General features: G+C 62.6%; 4 protein-coding genes across 4 annotated transcripts; 2 read left to right on the top strand and 2 right to left on the bottom strand.

Annotated features, from left to right (window-relative positions):
* Positions 1 to 1,304: 1,304 nt before the first annotated feature.
* LOC147414987 (fibulin-7-like) lies at positions 1,305 to 4,342 on the bottom strand. The gene is made up of 8 exons (XM_086469425.1): positions 4,274 to 4,342; positions 3,671 to 3,827; positions 3,330 to 3,500; positions 2,998 to 3,123; positions 2,710 to 2,832; positions 2,480 to 2,617; positions 2,242 to 2,380; positions 1,305 to 1,665 (listed from the first exon to the last, which is right to left on the bottom strand). Exons 1-8 carry the CDS (start codon positions 4,340 to 4,342, stop codon positions 1,305 to 1,307), a joined length of 1,284 nt encoding a protein of 427 aa, XP_086325551.1.
* A 1,798-nt stretch (positions 4,343 to 6,140) lies between these two features.
* On the top strand, positions 6,141 to 10,769 carry LOC104353175 (C-type lectin domain family 18 member A). Its single transcript, XM_086469189.1, has 12 exons — positions 6,141 to 6,240; positions 6,974 to 7,065; positions 7,522 to 7,746; positions 7,834 to 7,931; positions 8,356 to 8,477; positions 8,566 to 8,673; positions 9,614 to 9,706; positions 9,847 to 9,953; positions 10,076 to 10,205; positions 10,283 to 10,379; positions 10,479 to 10,570; positions 10,732 to 10,769. Exons 1-12 carry the CDS (start codon positions 6,141 to 6,143, stop codon positions 10,767 to 10,769), a joined length of 1,302 nt encoding a protein of 433 aa, XP_086325315.1.
* Positions 10,770 to 12,120: 1,351 nt separating this feature from the next.
* On the top strand, positions 12,121 to 18,109 carry LOC147414986 (RNA-binding Raly-like protein). Its single transcript, XM_086468816.1, has 7 exons — positions 12,121 to 12,157; positions 14,201 to 14,279; positions 16,288 to 16,338; positions 16,666 to 16,814; positions 17,113 to 17,226; positions 17,497 to 17,864; positions 18,071 to 18,109. The coding sequence occupies exons 1-7, from the start codon at positions 12,121 to 12,123 to the stop codon at positions 18,107 to 18,109; spliced, it is 837 nt and encodes a 278-aa protein (XP_086324942.1).
* Positions 18,110 to 20,211: 2,102 nt separating this feature from the next.
* On the bottom strand, positions 20,212 to 21,024 carry EXOSC6 (exosome component 6). Its single transcript, XM_086468815.1, has one exon. It carries the CDS (start codon positions 21,022 to 21,024, stop codon positions 20,212 to 20,214), a length of 813 nt encoding a protein of 270 aa, XP_086324941.1.
* Positions 21,025 to 21,040: the final 16 nt, after the last annotated feature.

Here is a 21,040-nt window from a genome sequence, read left to right as displayed (position 1 = left end):
TACTTTGCTTCCCAGCCTCTCTCCTCTGTCAACACGGTGGATTTTCATGATGAAGCATGGCCACCCCCGCCAGCCCAGCCTGCAGCCCTGCTGCCCCCAGGGTGGCTATTCCTGCTCCTCCAGCAAAGCAGCCGTGCCGATTCCCAGGAGCTGGCGAGCAGAGCTGGTGACAGTGCCGTCCGTGGGTGCATAAGGAGGTCTTTATGAACCGCCTGAGGTCTGTGCACAGTGGCTGCTTTGTGTGAGGGGCACTGGCACGGGCCGGCTGGACGCTCACCTAAGAAGGCTTCTGTGTGAGGAGGGAAGGGTGTCCTGGGGGCAGCATGTCCTTCACTTGCTGTCCCCAAAGGCCCTCATCACCTTTTCAACCTCCATCTGCCGGCAGCTCTCCCTGCACAGGGGTCTGGCTGTGCTGGTAGTGGCAGGGGGTGCCCAACGAGCGTGGAGGGCTGCACTTCTTTTGTCCTCACTGCCCACCCTCCTTGAGTCGGGAGCAGGGGAGCAGCTTGAGTGCTCAGTGGACCTTCAGCTTTGACCGCCTGTGCGGTTGGCTCCTGTCAGAGCTGTTGTGGAGGGAAGTCTTCTGGCTACAAGGAAGCACCAACCCTGGTTGCAGTCCCCCCATCACCTGGTGCCAGGGAGCCCCACTGCACCTTCCTGGCACCTGCCAAAGGGGCTGAGAACAAGCTTTGGCTGTGCAGGACATGCAGGGCAGCATGGTCAGCCCACCTCCCAGTCCTGCACTGGGGGTGTCTTCAGCGTGGTCCCCAGGAGCATTGGTTCTGGGAGGGACAGGGACACTGTGTGATCCTGGTGGACTTGACAGCTCTACCGGCACCCCGAGTTCTGCAAGGGGACCCTGCCATGACCACAGCCCACAGCTCTCTCCAGGAGCCTTGCCCCAGGAGCATGGGGCTGCTCCCACGCAGCAGGCACAGAGCAAGGAGGACACCCTTCCTAGAGCTGCTTTTCATTTATTAGAGGTTACAAGGTACAAGGAGCTGGACCTGCACGCCACATGCCGTCAGCTCACTCTGCTGTGCCCCTCCGTGTTCCATGCTGGCAGAGAGGAGGGGGGCTGGCAGAGGCAGACACCCCCAGGCTGGTCCCCCCATTGCCCACAGGGTTTTCCTTGCAGCCTTTGCAACGGGCACCGTTTCTGCCTTTGTCCTACCAGCCGTGAGCAAGCATTACAGGAGAGGGATGTCTCCAACAGGACAAGAACTGGGACCACTGAGCTGAACCTGCTCCATCACTTCCCAGGAGAGACCCTGGTTTGGCCCCACACCCACCTCCAAAGGGGATCAAAACTCGTATGGGGACACAAAGGCTGTGACCTTGAAGATGTGCTTCCCCAGGAGGACCTTGTGGGAGAACTCGCTCATCTCCAGCTCCACCTCCAGCGTGGCTGGCCCCGCCACGGGGCTGGTGAGCACCAGCTCTCCTGTCTGCCGGTTGGAGCGCCGCACAGCGAAGACACTGTGGCCCCGGCCACCCACAATGGTGAAGCGCAGGCTGTCACCCATGAAGCGGGTGGTAGACATCTTGAAGAGGACATGGGGCACAGTGCGGTTGGCCTGGAGCGGCAGGTAGTGGAAGGAGATGGAGGTGGCGGCCAGGCGGCAGGCTCGGCTCTCCATGGGGCAGGGGTTCCTCTCACATTGGCTACCAGGAGAGAAGGGGTACCACTGCTCAGTGTCGTGGTTTGGCTCTCAGGGTGCACCCTTGCATGCCCTGAGGCTGGGACTGGGTGTACCACAGTCCCAGCTGGAAGCCAGGGATGGAGCCAGGCTCAGATGCGCCTCCCACAGAGGAACTTGTCTGGAGCAGGGATGATGCTCCATGCCGGCGGCTTGTGCTCAGCCACAAAGTGGTTTAGTCTCATGAGCGGAACCAGGGGGGTTTTGTGTGCTGGATGGCAACCGATGGCACTGCGTGGGTGTGCAGCAGAGGGAAGATGGCGTTGTTCCCCCCAAGGCTGGGGCTTTAAGAAGCTGGGGTCCTGCATAAAGCCACCATGTATTGAGCTGCTCCCACCTGCACTCCCAGCCACCAGCATCCTGAGAACATTGGGGAGCATGCCAAGCACACCTGGGCATCCCACATGGCAATTGACTACCAGCGCTGGCTGACACTTGCCCTGCCGCCCTTGGGTGACATGATACAGTCCCTGGGGCACATGCAGAACCCAGCACCCAGGGCAGAGAGCGTGATGCAGCCCAAGCCACGTGCAGTACTCACAAGTCAGAGGTCTTGACATAGCTGGTGTTGTGGCGCGGGGGGGGGCACTTGGGGCGTACGCAGCGGTGTCCTCCGAAGGTATTGATGCAGAGGTCGCCCTGGGTGCAGTTGTGCTGCTTCTCTGCGCACTCATTCACATCTGCAGTGGTGACACGGAGTGAGCGGGGCTGTGCTGGCTGCTCCCCACTGCACACCTGGTCCCGTGGGGCGCTCCCTGCTCTGCACCCACCACTCTTACCCTCGCAAGTGTTGCGGTCAGCGTGGAGCAAGTAGCCGGGGGGACAGAGGCAGCGGTAGGAGCCAGGGAGGTTGAGGCAGTCATGGAGACAAAGCCGGGTCTGGGGGCTGGACTGGAAGAGCTGGCACTCGTTCACATCTAGGGGGACAGAATGGGGCGTGGCCAGGGGTCCTGTCTCTGCTGAGCCTCAGTTCGTGCTCCCCCCACCTCCATCTTCTCCCCCGTTTTACCGTGGCACACGCCACCGGCTCGCATCTGGAAGCCGGTATCGCAGCTGCAGCGCCGGGAGCCCGGGCGGCCCTCGGCACAGCGGGGCTGGCGGCTGAATGAGGAGTTGCTCAACGTCACCCAGTCTGTGGGGAGGAAGTGGGTGTCACTGCTGGCGTGGGGGGCACAGGGAGAGGGGTGGGGGCTGAGGTCCCGCAAGGCTACCAGGGAAGGGGGAGATGGGTGCAGCGTGGCTGGGTGCTGTCCCCATGAGCATCCCCACCCTCCTCAGCCCAAATCTGGGCACCTACAAGCATAGATGGGGCTCTGGCAGCGGGGGCCTGACCAGCCCTGGGGGCAGAGGCACATGTAGCTCTGGTTGCCATCCACGCAGGTCCCACCGCTGGCACACGGGTTGCTGGAGCAGTCATCAATACCTAGGGAGAAGGAGTCCGTGAGCACCAGCTGGAGAAGCCCATCATTGCCCCATCCTGCTGCCCAGCCTCGATGCCCATTGCCGCAGCCCCTGAGCTGCTCTCCCTGCAGCCAGGGGAGCAGAGTGATGGGACCCTGTGGCTCAGGGCGATGGAGGAGCCCCCAGGCAGGGCTGAGCCTGTAGCACCCCAACCCCACTCCACTTCACTTCTGCAGAAGGGTTGGGTGCCGCTCCACGTGCGGTTGTGCCGGCAGGTGCGCGTCTCTGAGCCCACTAGCCGGAAGCCAGCATTGCAGACGAAGTGAACATCGTGGCCCACCCGCATGCTCCAGCCCAGCATCCGTCCATTCAGGGGCACCACTGGCTGTGGACAGGTCTCTGCAGACAGACAGACACCAGTAAGTACGGACATCGCCAGGCTGAAGTTGACCCCCACCAGCCAGCAAGGAGCTGAGGGTCCTTTGCCCAGGCTGCTCGCCGGGGATCCGGGGCTCGGAGCCAGCCCTGTGGGGATGTCACCCCTACAGCAGTGACCCGGCCGGGGTTACCATTGCGTTTGGTGGCCTGTCTCTGGAGGCGGCTCTGGAGGATGGAGAGCTGCTGCCGGAGCCCGCGTGTGCCCCGCAGATGGGCAGCCTCCTGCACTGCCAGCAGTTTCTGCATCTGCCGCACCGTGCTGAGCGCCTGCTGCTGGCTCAGGCACTTCTGGGGGGGATGCAAGGACATCCCCATCACCCACTGGGCTCCCCCAGGCCTGGGGAGACCCTCCCAAGCAGGCAGCATCTTTGGGGTTGGTTTGGATGCCCTACCCTGGGCAAAACCCCTTCCTCCCCATGCCAGTGTGGGGTCTGCCCCTGCCTCCACATCTGCTCCAGCCTCAGCCCTTCCACATGGTCCTACCCCAGCACTTGGATGCTGAGGAGCAGCTCGGATGCCCTGAGTGGGTTTACATCATCTCGCTGCTGCAGGGGAAAAGCTCCACAACCAACCCCTCTAGCCCTGGGCAGCCCCACAGGTGCTGTGGATGTGCCGTACCCCCCACCCCAGGGTGGTGATGGGGCACTGGGGTGTGAGAGGGGGGTGCTGAGAAGCCCCCAGAGGAGGTTCTGCAAGGGGACTGGGGGCGGAGGGGGAGGCACAAGGGTCCTTACCTGGGTGCTGCTGAGGGGCAGCTGCAGGATGCCCAGGGCCAGCCAGGCTGGCAGCAGGACAAGGAGCATCGTGTCAGGGCTGTCTCTGGCTGCAGGGACAAGACGTTGGCAGTCTGGTTCTGCCCTTCTCGCTCGCAGCCGCACTCCTGTGCTCACCGGGATTTATCCACGGTGCGTGCCCGTGTGTTTGTTGTTTTTTTCCCCTGGCCGAGGCTGAGCCGTAGGAAAGTTTCCCCTTGGCACTGGCGCCAGCCTCTCCCTTCCCTTCCCTTCCCTCTCTGCACATCTGAGGCTTTGCGGCCTTTCATGTCACAGGGCCAGCAGATGCCGGGGCCAGGCAGTGGCTGTCACGGCAGTACCAGCAGTGCCGGGCTCCCACCATGGCCAGCCACGACTCTGGGGCTCCCCGGCACGCAGGGGTGCAGGATGAGGCTAATCCCAAGTGTTTGCTAAGTGTGGGAAAGTCTCCCGGGAGAAGGACTGGCTTTGGGGTCGGCACTGGCATCCAGCTCTCCAGTGGGGTTGGGGCTGCTGAGGAGAGGAGCCCAGCAGTACCGCAGGCTCACCGGCATTGGCAACGGCTTTACTGGGATGAGCTCAGCCACAACTGGAACTTAGAGAGAGGCCCCAGGGCTCTGCTGCAGCCCAGAGTTGGGGTGCAGGTTGGTGTTATGGCTGGCATTAATACTAGGGTCAAGGCTAACGTTAGGGTCAGCGTTAGGGCTAGGGTTGGGGTTAACGTTAGACTCACCATAACAGCTAAGGTCAGGTTTTTTTCTGAGGGTTAAGGTTAGCATTAGGACCGGTGTCGAGGGTTCAGGTCCGTATGAACAGGAGGGTTTGGATGAGAGTTGGGGTTGACATTAGCAGTAGGGCCAGGGTTCAGGCCAGGGTTAGGGTTAGGCTCAGGGCGAGGGAACTGAAGATATTCAGAGCTGGATTTCTCCTGACATCCAGCTCAGCCCCGATAGCTGGTGAGTGGGATGCTCCTGGTCCCTCTTGCCTGTGATAGCCCGGAGGAAAGGTCGTGGCAGCATATGCCTGCCTCCCAGCCACCTATGAGCAGGGATATCTGAAGCCCACACATCTGCGCTGTGCCAGGGGAGCACCCTCAGCCCCCTGACATGGGGTGCTGGGAGCCCTGTGCTGGGGCAGAGCCATCGGCATGCTACCAAGCACCACCCCAAGCAGCGTGGGCTCTGGGACCCCTGCCCAATCCCAAATGCCTGCTGAGACATGCCCCCCTGAGCCTGGCATCTCTCTCACCGCCAGCCCCCCGGCTCTTGAATCCTCCCAGCCCATAACCATGCTGCCCAGCTTGCTGGGGCGGGTATTTGGCTTTGAGCCCGTGGCGGTGTGTGTTACCTCCTCAGCATGTTTAATTCATGGGGCAGGAGGAAGGCCGGCAGCAGGGGCTCCCTTAGCTGCCCCCAGCCCCTTGGCATCCAATCTTTCAGTACCCCAAAGTGGGTGCCTCTTGGCACCCTGCCTGCCTTCCCATCCCAACCCTGGCTTGGTGGTGGGGCTGGGGCAGAGCACTGGGGGCTGACCCCACTGCGGGGCATCCCAGCAGGGTTGCAGCCCGGCGCCTCAGGAGTTGTCTGCCGTGTTCGCACCACCGAGCAACAGTTTTGACAGAGCTATTACTCACCCGTCAAGCTTTTGTTCGAGCTGACCAGCGGTGCCTGTCTGGAGTCCTGAATAGGATCAAATCCTGCAACCAGACACACACACCAGCACGCACAAGTGCGCAGGAGCACACGGCCGAGCTCGCCCCGACACCCAGGCTGCTGCGGGGTGGCTCGTCTCTCCTGAATTCTCTCTCCGGAGCCGTAGGGGTCTGGTCTCCCCCACTCCAGGCACCTGCATGAAGCTCTTGGTGCTGCTGGTTTGTAATCTTCTGGCATGGAGGGTGGGTGAGACAGGGTTGGATGCTCTGGAGAAGTTGTCCACGCTGGCTCCAGGAGGTAATCAGGAGAGGGGTTGGGGGGGTGGTCTGCTGCCAGCAGCAAGGTTGGGGGGCAGCTGTTTTCAGAGGGGTGGGTGCACCCTAAGCACCATCCCCTGGGGCCTGGCCAGGCAGGCAGGGGGCTGGGTGGGTGATAGGCACCCAGGGATGGCAACAGGGGTTTTGGTGGGTGATGGGGACTGGGGCTGGAATGGGATGGGACTGGAAGGGAGGGCATGGGGCTGGCAAACAGATGGGGCTGGGGAGGGGCTGGGGCTGGTGGTGGATGGAGCTGGTGATGGGATGGGGCTGGGGGGGGATCTGGGGCTGATGATAGAATGGGGCTTAGAGGGTGGGGGCATGGGGCTGGTGATGGCGGTTAGCAATGGGTTCAGCCCGGTGGGCTCTGTGCTGGCAGGACAGAGGCTGGGGGGGGGGGTGGGGGTGGGGGTGGGGGGGTACATTCCTGGCGGTCTCAGCCCGCCCGTGTGAGACAGGGGCTCAGCAGGCTGGACCCCCCCCCCCCCTCCGGCCCCTGACCCTTTTGTCCTTTCAGCCCAAAAGTGCTTTCTTTTCTCCCCTTGAGTCTCCATGGAGACCTGGGTGCCTTCCCCGTATCCCCGGCTGCGGCCGGACCCTTCAGGGGGGCTCCCACAGCCCCCCCGAAGGGTCCGGCCGCAGCCGGGGATACGGGGAAGGCATTTGCATCCCACAGCCCCCTTGGTCCCTTCCCCTTCTGTCCCTCCACCCAGCTCTCAGCATGAAGGAGACCTTTCTGGTGCTCTCGCTGCACAACAAGCTGAGGAGCAAAGTCCAGCCCCCTGCCGCCAACATGCAGAAGCTGGTGAGCCCCCCCGCCCCATGGGTCATTGTCCCCTCCCTCATCTTAGATGTCCTATCCCTCTCTCACTCAATGCCCAAGGAGGGGGGAAGCTCCTGGGTGCCACACAGTGGTTCATTAATAAGCTAACGAAGCAGAAGAGCATGGGGCCCCTGGGGAAGGACATGCCACCGGCACTTCCAGATCCAGCACGCACCAAGGGCAGGGCTGGTTCCTTGGGGACTCTTGTGGGGTCCTCCATGCCCCATGATGGCCCTCAGTGTCTCCTGATCACCCCACACCTGCACACACCAAGGGCCCTTGCAGCATCCCTCATGTCGACTTTCTGATGTCCCTCAGTCCTGCCCTGGACTGACCCCCTTGGGTGGTCCCCCAACACCCCCTGGGTGTTCCCCTGCTGTCCCCATCATCCCCCCCATGGGGGGGGGACCCTTGGTGGCTCACAGCATACCCCCACAGGAGTGGAGCGAGGAGCTGGGGCGGCTGGCAGGGGCGCGGGCCGCCAGCTGCCTGGAGGGCCCCGCTCCGCCCCCGGCCCCGCAGCTGGGCTGGAGCGAGGCCCTGCTGCCGGTAAGCGCTGGGGACTTCGTGGCCGTGCTGGAGCGCTGGTTCGCCGAGGGCCGACGCTACGACTATGGGACGGGGCGCTGCGCTGGGAATGCCACCTGCCACCATTACACCCAGGTGGGCATGGGGAGTTAGCGGGGGGTTATGGGGGGCCCAGGGGGGTCTGGAGGCCCAGGGACAGGGGTGACACACACTTTCTCGCAGCTGGTGTGGGCCACAGCGGGGCGGCTGGGCTGCGGCCGGCACCTCTGCCCAGGCGGCCATGGCTCCAGCGAGGCCTTTGCTTGCGCCTACTCCCCGGGGTAAAGACTGCAGGGGGCAGGGCCTGAGCGGGAAGAGGCGGGGCTGAGCGTGGGGTGGGTGGGGCCTTGGCATGAGTGGGCGGGGCTGGGAAGCATGGGTGGGGTGGCGTTTCAATGGGGACTGGGATGGGACTGCCCTGGGGTGGGCGGGGCTGGGAGGAGCCCTCCCCTGGGTGTGGGCGAGATCTCCACAGGGGTGTGTCCGGGTGTGGGCTGGCCTACGGGGGGGATGCGTAATAAGGGGGTTGGGGGCGTGGCCTTGCCCTGGTTGCGGGTGGGGCTGGGCACTGTGGGTGGGGCTGTATTCTGGAAGTGGGCGAGGCTGGGAGATGGGGGGAGGGCCTCGCCCCAGAAAGGGGTGTGGCTTGGCTGCATGGGCGGGGCCCAGACCTGGGGAGCTGCCTCCAGCTGCCTGCGGCAACAGGGGCAACTGGGAGGTGGCGGGGACGCCCGTCCTGCCCTACAAGCAGGGGCCCTGGTGCTCCCTCTGCACCGCCAGCCTCTCTGGCTGCTTCAAGTCCTGGGACCACGGCGGCGGGCTCTGCGGTGAGTCCCCGCCATCCCCTCGGCCCCTGCATGGGCCCCGGCCGTGCCTCAGCCCTTGACGTCCATGCCGCCTCTTTGCTGCACCCAGAGGTGCCCAGGAACCCCTGTCGAATGAGCTGCAGGAACAACGGGCGCCTCAACATGAGCAGCTGCCAGTGTGCCTGTCCCCCCGGCTACACGGGCAGGTACTGCCAAGGTGAGAGGGGCACCTGCGCAACCCCTGCCTCCCCTCGCCTCCAGAGATGCATGTGCATGGCTGCCACAGTGCATGCATGCAAAGGGTTGGTGTAGTGCATGCATGTGCATGGCCAGTGCAACCTGTGCATGCACAGGGTTAAGTGCAGTGCACGCGTGTGGATGGGCAGTGCACTGCAAACACACATAGGGTCAGTGCAGTGCATGCGTGTGCATGGCTGGTGCAGTGCCTGCATGCACAAGGTCAGTGCAGTGCATGCATACACAGGGCAGGTGCAGCGCATGTATGTGCATGGACAGTGCACTGCGTGAGTGTGCAGTGTTGGTGCAGTGTCTGCGTCTGCCATGGCCAGTGGAATATAGGCATGCACAGGGTTAGGAGCAGAGCATGCATGTGCGTGGGCAGTGCGCTGCATGCACATGTAGGGTCAGTGTACTGCATGCACTTGCAGGGTCAGTGCACTGCATGCATGCATAGAGTAGGTGGAGTGCTTGCATGTGCATGAACAGTGCAGTGCATGCATGTGCAGTGTCAGTGCAGTGCATATGCGTGCATGGCTGGCACAGTGCGTGTGTGCCAAGGATTGGTGCAGCGCATGCATGCACAGGTCCAGTGCAGCACATGCATGTGCATGGCTGGCGCAGTGCATGTGCGTGCAGTGTCGGTGCAGTGCTCACAATGTCGGTGCAGTGCATGCAGGTACAGGGTCAGTGCAGTGCATGCATGGGCATGGCCAGTGCAGCATTGACGGTCTGCTGGGCGCCTGTGTGCACACAGTGGTGCCACATGTGCATGCACCAGCTCCACTCCTTGCCCGTGTGTGCACGGCCAGCACAGCACAGGCAGCTCAGCGCAGCGCCCTGCTCTGCAGCCCGAGCTCGGCTGGGGCAGGCAGGGGCTGCCAAGCCCCTCGCCAGCTAACGCAGCCCCTTGCCCGCAGTGAGGTGCAGTGGGCAGTGCTTCCACGGCAAGTTCAGGAAAGAGGAGTGCTCCTGCCTCTGTGACTTGGGCTACGGCGGCGCCGAGTGCGGCAGTGAGTCTGCTCCCACCTGAGCTGTTTTGGGGTGGCAGCAGGGATCTGCTGGCAGGGACCCCCAGCACAGGGCTAAGGGTCCTCAGATGGCCCTGGCTCTGCCGGCACAGGGACCCACCTGCACCTGCCTGTGTCCCTAGCGAAGATTCGGTTCCCTTTCCACGCCTGCGACGTTAGGATAGACGGCGACTGCTTCATGGTGTCCCCCGAGGCCGACACCTACTATGGAGCCAAAATAAAGTGCCAGGTGAGCCCTCGGGATGCTCTGGGCATGCCGTTGTGGCTGAAAAATCCCACCCGTGCACCTCTCTGCTGCCTGGCATGGGTCTGTGCCACATGCTTGGGGCCGACTTGCTCCCTCCCCTGCAGGAGAAAGGGGCGATGCTGGCCCAGATCGGAAACCAGAAGGTCCAGGACATCCTGGCTTTCTACCTCAGCCGCTTGGAGACTGGTAACAGGGTGACAGACACCGATTTTGAGACTGGCAACTTCTGGATTGGTAAGTGACAGTGGCAGAAAGGGTGTGGGGTGCCCAGAGTGCGAGTGGCTGTGCCACCTCACCTCCTGCTCCCCCAGGTCTCACCTACAAGATGTCCAAGGCTTCCTTCCGCTGGGACGTGGGCGAGCCGTCCTCCTTCACCAGCTTTGCTTTTGGGCAGCCAGACAACCAGGGGTAAGTGCCTACTGGATCCAGAGCACACCCGACCTCTGCGCGATGTCACCGCTGTGTCACCACACTGGCTGGCCTTACTGCCCTCCTGCCGGGTCACAGGTTCGGGAACTGCGTGGAGATGCAAGCGTCAGCCGCCTTCAACTGGAACGACCAGCGCTGCAAGACCCGAAACCGGTACATCTGCCAGTTTGGTGAGTGAGTGGCCAGGAGGCCTCCCGCACCTTCCTGAGGGTGCCGAGCCCTGGGGTGCTGGTCACCGGCTCTGCTGGCTCTGTGCCCTGCAGCCAGCCCTGCCCAGACCTCTGTGTCCTTGCTGGCACGGGGGGCACTGACTCTCCGCATCCCATCGCAGCCCAGGAGCACATCTCCCTGTGGCAGCGGGACCCCTGAGCCTGCAGCCCCCAGCACCAGGCAGTGCTGGCTGCTGTGCTGAGCCCATGGCTCAGGAGGACCCCAGTGCTGTGCCAAGCCCAGACCATGGCTCAAGAGGACCCTCCCTGTGGCTCCCCCACGCAGGGAATGGGGGACTGAGGGGACCCATGGCACTGGGACCTGGTGAGAAGGGCATGTGCTACGTCAGCATCCCCAAAACAGCATCTTCTTCTGCCCCCCCGCCCCTTCCTCTGTTGGCACCATGCTGCAACAGCCCCCAGGACAGGGAGATGCTCCTGCAATAGCCAGGTCCAACAGCATCCTCCTCCTAAATTGGCAGCGGGGCTGTGTCCAGACCATGGTCCTGATGCGACAAGGGGCAAAGGGGGGTCTTCTGGAGGGCGCAGACCTCAGCACAGCTCAGGCTGAGGACTGGGCTCAGCTCTGAGCCATCATCCCTACCTGGGGGGGAAGCCTTCAGCCTGGCACTGCAGGTTCCTCACCATCACTGGGTCCTTCATCGTCACCCAGTTCCTTGCCATCACTCAGTCCCTCACCACCAGTCGGGTGGTTAATAAAGACCCTTTCTCCCTTGGGAAGAGCCGTTTGTCTCCTTTTCCACCCCCAGTCCCACCAGACTCTCCCTCTGCCACTGCCTGCATCCTGCCCGAGCTGGGTGGTCCCTCCAGCTCCATCCCTGGAGCGGATGCTGGGGTTGAAGAAGCTGGAACCAGCCTGGCTCCTGGCTGAGCTCATGTCTCCAGCACCCTGGGAGTGTTCTGGAGAGGTGGCATTAGCCAAGAGCTGCTTCTTCCAGCCCCAGGAGAGCCCCAAGCCACAGCACCCCATGTGCTGGGCGCAAGCCTCTAGAGGGGACATGCCACTGCCATCCCTGAGCTGGCACCCTGCAGGAACTGCAGGCAGGAGATGAGGGGAAGGATGAAGGATGGGGGATGGGGATAAGGATGGGGGACGGAGTTATGGGGATGGAGGATGGAGATGAGGATGGAGGATAGGGATGGGGATGCAGATGAGGATGGGGGGTGAAGGATGGCGGATGGGGATGAGGATGGGGGGATGGTCCAGCACAGTTGCCACGTTCGCACAGCTGCATCCTCGGGTTAGGGCGAGCCCCAGGCCCCGCGCTAACGGCAGGGACCGGCTGCACTAACGCATCGCTGCGCCTGGGGAAAGGCGCGGGCGGGGCGGGGCGGGGCGGGGCGTAGTATCCCCCCGCCGTGCCGCGGTGGTGCAGCCCGCCGTGTGTGTGTGTCCCCTCCGTCCCCGCCCGCCGGTGGTAGCGCCCGGTGGCGGCGCGCTCGGGCCGGGGCTGCGGGGCCTGGGCCGTTCCCGGCGGGGCTGCGGGGGCATGACGCTCTTCGGCGGCGGGGACGCGGGCTGGAGATGTGAGTACCGACCCGGGGCCGGCCTTCCATCCACCCACCCCCCCGGGCCCCCTGCTGGGTGTTCCCCCGCCGGGAACGGTCCTCTTCTACACCCCACCACCCCTTCACCCCCCGCCTCGCGGTAGATGCTCCGGCACCGGGATGCCCGCCCGGTACCGCAGCCCTGTCCGGGGCGGGGGAACGTACGTGCTCCAGAAGGCTGGCTGCAGGGGGCCAGCCTTCTGGGGCACGTACGTCCCCCCGCCCCGATGGACCAGTCCCTGCCCCCGGTCACGCGTGTCCTCCCGGTACCGAGCCGCCCCCCACCCCGGTACCAGTCCCTCCCCAGGGCTGGGATGTCCTCCCGGTACTGGGATGCAAGGTCCTCCCGGCACCATTACCCCCACCCCAGCACAGGGATGTCCTCTCAGCACTGGGATGCCCCCATGGTGTTGCCCCCCAGGTCGGGGATATCTCCCCAGTACTGGGATGCCCCCATACCATTACCCACCCAGGACAGGGATGCTCTCTCAGTACTGGGATGCCCCCATACCAGTACCCACCCAGGACAGGGATGCTTTCCCATTACTGGGATGCCCTCCCTGCCATTACAGGGATGGGAGCCCAGATGCAGGGCCGATGGGCCCGGGGTGATGGAGTCCTGCTGGCCAGGGTCCCCTGCCCCAGCAGGACAGTACTCTCGGTGCAGGCAGCCTGGGGCAGGATGCCTGGCTGCGGCTGGGGTCCTTGGCTGGGGTGCTGAGATCCCCATCCTGCTGGCAGGGAGGGGAGTGGGTGGCTCTGCTGGATGGGTACGATGGGCTGGAGAGAGGGATCTCAACAGTAGGCTCTGGCCCTAAGCGGTGAGCTCGTCCGTCCCCAGGGATGCTGGCTGCACCCACAGAAAATGGGTGCCAGCATTACCTGCTGCATGCAGGGCAATTCAAGCACCTTCCCCAGCCTGCTCCGAGATCAGAGCCAGACCACAGACTTTGTCACACAAGGTGACAGCCTGGAAAGCAAACAAGTGCCTGTTTTCTTCTGCTTGGCTCTTGCTCAGAAGCCCTCTCCTCTGCAGGGATGGAGGGACCTTGCTCTGGCAGATGCTGGGCTGGAGGGGACCCGTGGCCAGCGTCCATGTTCCTGGGGAGGTCTAGACCTCTCCGATGAGCTGGTGTGTTCCCAGAGGCTCAGGAAGCTTCATCTCGAGGTTCCCCGGTGCAGTGGCATCCATAATGTCACCCATGGGGCAGCTGGTCACACTTACCGTGGCCAAGGAGGAGCGTGCAAGAGGGAGCCCTCAACATCTCACCCACCAGCTCCTACACCAGGGGCCAGAGAGGTGTTGGAGGCTCCCGAAATTACAAATTTAAATATATCAGTGGCTCTCAAATGTGTGCTTGGAAAATAGATTCAAGCCGGCTTTTATATGGATATTTGCTGTGAAATCCTAAAGAAGCAGTGAAGAGCATCGCCGGGGAGGTGTGAGGTGGCATCACCGAGCTGCGTGTCTGGAGACATCTTGGCATCGCGTGTGTCTCGGCAGCCTTGTGGCACTTCCCCATCCCAGCACCCATCTGTGGTGGGCAGCGCTCGCCGGCTTCCCGCTGGCCTGGGGCTCCCTGAAAAATGACCCAACCGCACAGCAGGAGCGATAGCAAAGGCAGATTCACCACAGTGGTGGGAATTATCTCTGGGAGTTAATTACCCTTATCATTAGAGGTGCTTTCTGCCACCCTAATTGGAGCCTGCCCAGCCTCGGCTGGGCACGGGCTCCCGGGGGTGGGGCACCCATGTGAAGGGGCTGCTGGAGGGACAGCCGGAGCTGCTCTATGTCTCAGCACAACCCTGGGCTGCTCCTGTCCTTCCCTGAAAACCTAAATCTAGAGAGAGCTACCAGCCTCAGGCTCCTGCAGATGCACTGGAGTGGGACATCTCCAGTCAGGAAAGGAGTGTGGCCGGGAGCCCTCGGGAAGCCACTGCCAGAGATGCATCTGCATGGGGTAGGGTGTTGGCATCCCCTTTTCTTGCCTCTGCTCATTCCCCTCCTCTCTCTCCCCTCAGATTTGGACATGGCCAGGGAACCCAAGCCGAGCCGGGCCAGGCTGGGCCAGAAGCGGCAGCACGGCAGCAGCCTGTACCAGTGAGTGCCGGCGCATGGGACGGGGGCTGTGCTGGGGAGGGGACCCAGCTGGGGCTGGGGCCTGTCCCATGCCTGGCTCCTCTTCTTCCTCCTGCTCTCCATTGCTCATGCTCTGAGTGTTCCGGCTGCCTGCCCGTGGTGGTGGGAAGAGGTCCGTGGGACCCCTGCCCTATGCCGATGGGGCTCTTGGAGCATCACCTGGCCGCACCGGTGGTGGCTGGAGGCCTCACTGGGTCCCACCCGGTGTGTGTTGCTGATGGGGTGTGGAGAACTCCCTTCCCCATCTGAAGGCTCTGGGACAAGAGCAGAACCCCATGGTCTCCACGCCTGTTACAGATGTCAATGCTGGTTTCAGTTATGGCCTTTAAACGCTGTTACTTGGGGGACAGACACCCCTGCAGAGGCACACAGTGGTGACAATGGTCCTGACGGTGGCAGTAGATAATGGTGGCACCGATGGTAGAAGAGCATGTCCCCTGCGTGCTTTCAGCTCCCTGGCTTAACAGGCGTGTGGCAAGGAGGGGACTGAGCCGGGCTCCATCTGCCTCGTTAGCGAGCTTTTTGTGAACACTCTGATTGAACTAATTGCTCTGCCTGTTGCCATGGCGCTGGAGGGATGCAGCACTGGCAGGGCAGGGACGGCGGCCCCCTTGGGCCGCTGGAACGTGGCATCCACCAGTTTTGCTCTTCCCAGGGGATGCTCTGAGCAAAGAGCTGAGCTGGGAAAACCCTTGCTGTGTCCCTAGCTGGGTGCCAGACCAGGTCTCCTGCAGTGCCACCAGTGCTCCCATGGCTGGAGGTGGCCTGTGACATCCCCGTCCCTCTTGGCAGTGGCTCTGGGCAGCAGTAGCCATTGGAGCTGGCTCCTTCCCTGTTCATGGGTTGAGACTCCTCTCCAGCTGCCCATTCCCCTCTTCCCTAAGGCAGGTTGTGACCTTCCTCCCTGAGTGATGGATAGCAGGTAGGGATGCGAAGGATTTGCCATCCCCATCACAGCAATGGAAACTTGGAAGGCAGTGAGGCTGGACCGAAAGCTCCCAAAATATCCCCAGGTGCTAAGAGCAGGAGCAGGTGGGTCCTGGCACCCCAGGGCCACCAGTTCGCCATTACCAGGAGGGCTGGTGTTTGCAGACTGCATCCCGTGCAGATTATTCTTGAATAAGGCAGGGTGACAGCAAGGCTGGGGGTGCCTTTGCCCCGTAACAGGCTCCAAGCTGCCTTCTGGGCTGGGCAAGCCTGGCTCAGGCTTGCTGCCCCAGGCAGGGCAGCCCAGGTTGCCCGTTAGCTCCCCCAAGCAGACCTTCAGCTCTCCACGAGCTCCAGCATCGGTCCCACGGTGACAGGCTCAGCTGCAGCAAAATCTGGAGCCCTGGGGGGTCCTTGTCCTGGTCCCCCCATTCCTGGCAGCGTGGCTGGGGAAGGCTCCCTGCTCCCAGCGATGCTCTGAGCACGGCTTTGTCTTCTCTTGGGTTAGGCTTAATCCTACGCTCCCTGACTCCACAAGAGCTGAAGCAGCAAAATGAGCTTCAGCATCTTTCCTCCTCCTCCTCCTCCTCCCCACCCCGCTCCTGGTCTATGGCACATGATTTATTACTGGCACGTTGGCTGCCCGCATTGGAGGCAATCCGTTGACAGATCACTTCTTAATTTGGAGCCGAGCAAGCCGGCAGCATCCGCGTGGAGCCAGGGACCATGAAATTTAACATCAGGGTGCTGTAAATGCAGCTTCTTAAGAGCAGAGCCTGCTGATGCTGCCCCGGGGGCTCTCTCCATCTCCCCCTCACCCCCCCTGCCTTGCTTGGTGCAGGGGCAAACCCCTGCCAGGGTGCAGCCACCTCCCTGGGCATGCTGCAGCCCAGGCAGGTTGTGGGGTACCCTCTGGGATGCCTCTTGCTCCCTGGGGATGGAGACTAGGTTGGTGCTCCTGCCCTGCTGGGCCCAGCCATGGCTGCTCCACGGTGTCCGTGGCCCTGCAGAGCAGGTGACTTGTTCTCCTCTCTCCCTGCAGCAGTAACTGTGACCTGGACTATGACCTCTACAGGGATGACTTCCCGTACCGGTGAGCACGGCATCCTGGGAGCAGGGTGGGCTGAGCACGCCTCTGCTGAAGGCAGAAAGTGGGGTGTCCCCAGGCATTCATCCCCCCACCTCCAAGAGAGGCTTGGTGGTGTTACCCCCTTTGAGGGGCATGTATGCTGCAGCTTCTCTGGGCTGGGGACCTTGGGGAGGGAGTACATGGGGCAGTGGCAGTGTGTGGGCCGGGAAATGCCCAGGTTGAGGGTGTATCAATGCAGAGGGACCCCAAGAGATGCTCTCTTGGCTGGCAGGGGCTGCGGCTGTACCTCCAAGGTTGTGTTCATGCCACTGTGCTCTTGTGCCCTTGCAGGGTATATGAATACCAGAAGATTCCCCCCCTCATTAACCGCATCCCAGTCAAGGCCAGACGAACTCATGTGGGAGCAGGAGGCAAAAGCAGCCTGAGCCCTGAGCCCGCAGCAAGGAGCAGCACCAGCTCCACGGCGGGACGGACAAAGTGTAAGTGCGATGGGGCTGGGAGGAAGAGGAGGTTGGGCCCTTGCATCTCAGTGAGTTAGAGCAGTGCCAGTGCCTGACGGTCCCACTTGGTGCGGACCGTGTTGCTACGAGTCCCCAGCCCCAGCAGACACAGCCTGGACTGCACTGGGCTGGTGGCTGTCCCCTGGACCCATCCCTGTTACCTCAGGATGCCCAGTGGGGAGGATGCTCTGGAGGTAGCTGCCCAGGACAGGGTGTCTCCTGGTCTCTGGGTGGACTGCAGAGCCGTGTGGGATCCTAACAGCTCCTCTCCCCACAGTGCGAGCCGAAGAGCTGCACTCCATCAAGGGGGAGCTGAGCCAGATCAAGGCACAGGTGGACAGTCTGCTGGAGAGCCTGGACCGCATGGACCAGCGGAGAGAGCGCCTCACAGGTGATGGGATGGGCTGCAGACCCTCTGACACCCACGTGTCCATGCTGGGCAGCCTGCGGGCACACATGAGCCTGGATCCTGAGCTGGTCCCTCTCTGCGCGCCCCATCCAGAGCCAGGCATCCAGAGCCAGCCTAGCAAAATCCCCATATCCTCCCCCTTCCCCGGGCTGGCAGGGCAGAGTTTGGCCCTTTGGCACAAGGGGGACCCTGTGAGGACAGGGCTGGTGTTTGCACGAGTACCCCAAATTTCTGCTGTCTCTGTCCTTGCAGGGTCCAAGGAGAGTGAGAAGAAGAGGGTAGAGACGGGGGCAGAGTCGCCATCCCCAGCAGGAGAGGGGTCGCAGGACCCCCGGGGGAAGGAGGGGACGGGAGCCGACGGGCACAGTGACCTGCGCAACATAGACAGTGCTGAGGAGAGCACAGACACGGAGGAGACGGTAAGAAGAGGGGCAGATCCTGTGCCAGGCTCTCTGCTCTCCTCAAATTCATCCCTGCTTATTCCCTGCATGGGTCCTGTGGGGGATGCCTGGAGCAGAGGAGATGCTCTGTCAGGGTTCCCCGAGCCCTCCCGGCTGTGTGCCAGGGCTACAGCCACCCACCCTGGGACAGCCCAGAGCACCCTGCAGCCAAACCCCTGGGTGTGCAGTACTCCAGCAGCGCAGGCTGCAAAAAACAAAACCCTGTTGGAGAAGAAATACCTTTTATCAAAGCTGCTGTGCCAGCACCCACATCCCCAAGCTGGGTGCAGGACTCTGGGGGTGCCCATGCTGAGCAGGGCACTGGGTCTGATCCTGCCACCCAGGCACATCCAGAGGACAGCCATGCTGTGCTTTTCTCCTTATAGGTGAAAAACAACATGTCGGACCCTGAGGGGAGCCAGTAGACAGACTGGGATGCCGTGGCCTCCCCGCCGTGGCCAGCCCTTCCCGTCTTGTGTTCGTATTTCTTTTGAGGCTTCCAGCTAGTGCCACGCAGGACGTGAGGTACCTGCTCTCGGCACGGCCATCCCCTGCCACCGGCACCAGCAGCCCCACGTCCCACCCCTGTGAGATGCCGGCCAGCCGTGGCGAGAGAATTCTTTGTGTTCGAGTGCGCTTGTTTTCTTTTTCCTCCTGTTTTCAGACCTAGGGATAAGCAGAGGTGGCCAGGGGAGGGAATGGAGGACCATAAAAAAAAAAAAAAAGGACCATATCCCAAAGGAGCATCCCAAATCCTGGCTGCCTTGTGTACAAGAATCCCGTCACCCATAGGGTGCTGTGGAGCACAGAGAAAGCACCCTGGGGCTCTCAGCCCTTACAGCACAGGTCGCATCCCAACTTACCCTGCCCTGCAAGCCTCCATGTTTCACACCCACCCCGGGAATTGGTTCAGCAGGCATGGGTACAGCCTGGGAAAGCCCAACATCTAGAGGTAAATCTCAACACCTAGAGGTAAAGCCCAAAATCTAGAGGTAAAACCGAACATCTAGAGGTAAAGCCCAAGCGATGTAAAGCCCACCATCTAGAGGTAAAGCCCAACATCTAGAGGTATAGCACAAGCGATGTAAAGCCCAACATCTAGGCCAGCTCCGAGGGCCTTTGGTGGGATTTTGGGATAGAGGGGCAGTGCTGAGCCCAGCTCTGCTGCCAGCTGCAGGGCCAGCAGCAGGGTGATGCAAACCCAATTGATCCCAGTCGCTCCTGCTCACAAATGGGTTTTCCTTACTGGTTTACCACAGGCTGTTCTCGGCCACGGATCGCATTTGCAGTCAGCAGGACTTGAGGAAGTCGCGCTCTGCCCCCCCCCCCCCGTGCTCCCCAACGTTGCGTCTTGGTTCAGTGTCCCTCATTTCTAGGTCGTCCTCTCACTAGTAGGAACTTGTTCTGTATTTCTAATCTGCTCTGGTAAAAGAGTATATTGTGTTGGAAAGAAAAATAATTTGCATTTCTCTTCTCTGGTTATTCAACTCTGATGCAGTTTTTAACCATCTGAAGCGCACGTGTAATTTTTGTACCCAATTTTGTGGGCTGCCTGACACAGCCCAGGGCTCTGGGGGATTTCTAGGATGCTGCCTTCCCCGCAACTCAACCCAGAGGCAGGAGGAGAGCTCTGCCCTGTTTCTCAATGGAAACATTCACCACCTTTACCCAGAATATTCCCTACCAGCCCGACACAGTGCAGCTGGGCAGCCAGGACCAGCTCCTCTCCATCCCCAGGAATAACCAGACCCCAGGGCAGCGCCCAGCTCCCTCTGCACCCCTCAAGGAAGGATGGCAAAAGCAGAGGGGGGTGATCCCGATGCCTGGCAGCTGGTCACTGTGAGCACATCCTTCCACCTCTGCCCACAGCTGGCAGAGGCCCCAGCAGAGCCACACAGGCAGAAGACTCACTAGAAAAAACTGATTTATTATTAAAAAAATACCCAACAAAACACAACTCTGCCATCCTGAAGCGTCTGCCTGGGCAGGAGGTCCAAACGATGCGCAGTCCATGTCACAATGTGGTTCCTGGCTGGTGCTGAGACCTTGCCTGCATGGATGGTTGCGGTGAGCAGCTCGGTATGAGGATCTCAGCCCTGGTGCCGGGGCCACCCCGGGGTGGGGTGGGGACGTCCCCACAGTGCAAGCAGCTACTTGGAGGGAGGTTTCAGGTAGAGTCTGGCAGCTGAGGGAGGATGGAGGCTGTTCTTGGGGGCTCTGGCAGCATGTGAGGCTGCTTGGGTCCCACAGGGCCACTCCAGAGGGGTCTCCTGTGACATGGGGACTCCTCAGGCAGGTCCAGGCTGCTTGGGCAGTGGGGGGCACTGCTTTGGGGGCTCCCTGGTGGTGTGGGGGATGCAGACTTCAGTGTCCTTGGGCAGGTTTCTTGGGCTTTTGGCTGTGTGGGCAGCTTCATGGGGCAGGGCAAGGGCTAGCTCAGGCCGGCTCCAGGGGGTCTGCGGCAGCACCAAGAGCAGGCTGGATGGACTCTGGGCGTCAGAGCAGAGCACCTGGCAATCGTCGGTGCTCAGACGGTGGCGGCGGCAGCATCGCGGCGGCGGGCGGCCCGCAGCAGGCTCTGCCGCAGCACTGGGTAGAGGCGGTGGCAGCCATCGAGGCCGAGGCGCAGCGCCTGCGCCCAGGCGTCGGGAGGGCTGCCCTGCCCTCCGCCCAGCACTGCCGACACCTGGTTAAGGGCAGGCAGCAGGGCCACGGTGAGGCGGGCGACGGCACGTCGTTCCTCGGGCTCGCTGGGCTGCAACATCCACGCTGCGGCGGGACCGGGAGAGCGGCACAAAGCGCATCCCACCGCCAAATCGTACATCTCCACCCCGGCGTCGGCCAAGGCCAGGGCAGCGGCGCTAATGGCGGCAGCCAGAGCGGAGCCACCGTCCTGCAGCAGCACAGCGCTAACGGTGAGGCGGGCCCGCGGGTACCGGGCCAGTCGCACCGCCGGTTCCAGCGCTTCCCTCAGCGCCGCCGCCGCTTCCCGCTCCGCCTCCCGCTCCACCGCCGATCCGGGCCTCCACCGCCCCCCGCGTCCGGCGAAGGGCGCCCGGCGGAACTCGCAGAGCAGCTGCCCCCCTCCCGCCGCCGCCCCGGGCTCGGCCGGTTCCCGCGGGCCCCAGGCGGCGCAGAGGACCTTGGTACCGCCGCCCAGCTCCACGTAGGCCGAGCCCTCCGCCTGGCTCAGCAGCCCGGCCCGGGCGAAGAGGGGCCGCAGGGCGCAGGGGTCTCTCGGTGCCCCATCCTCCTCCTCCGATGCCCCCCCGGCCGCTGCCCACACCTCCGGCGGCTGCGACTCCTCCGGGCCCCGCACGCGGCGGTGATCGAGCGGCATGCTCCGCGGAGAAAAC

Source organism: Leptosomus discolor, chromosome 8 (assembly GCF_034619465.1).
Source record: "Leptosomus discolor isolate bLepDis1 chromosome 8, bLepDis1.hap2, whole genome shotgun sequence".
Classification (NCBI taxonomy): domain Eukaryota; kingdom Metazoa; phylum Chordata; class Aves; order Leptosomiformes; family Leptosomidae; genus Leptosomus; species Leptosomus discolor.
Note: the sequence above shows the minus strand (reverse complement) of the source record. Positions and strands in the feature narration are given on the sequence as shown.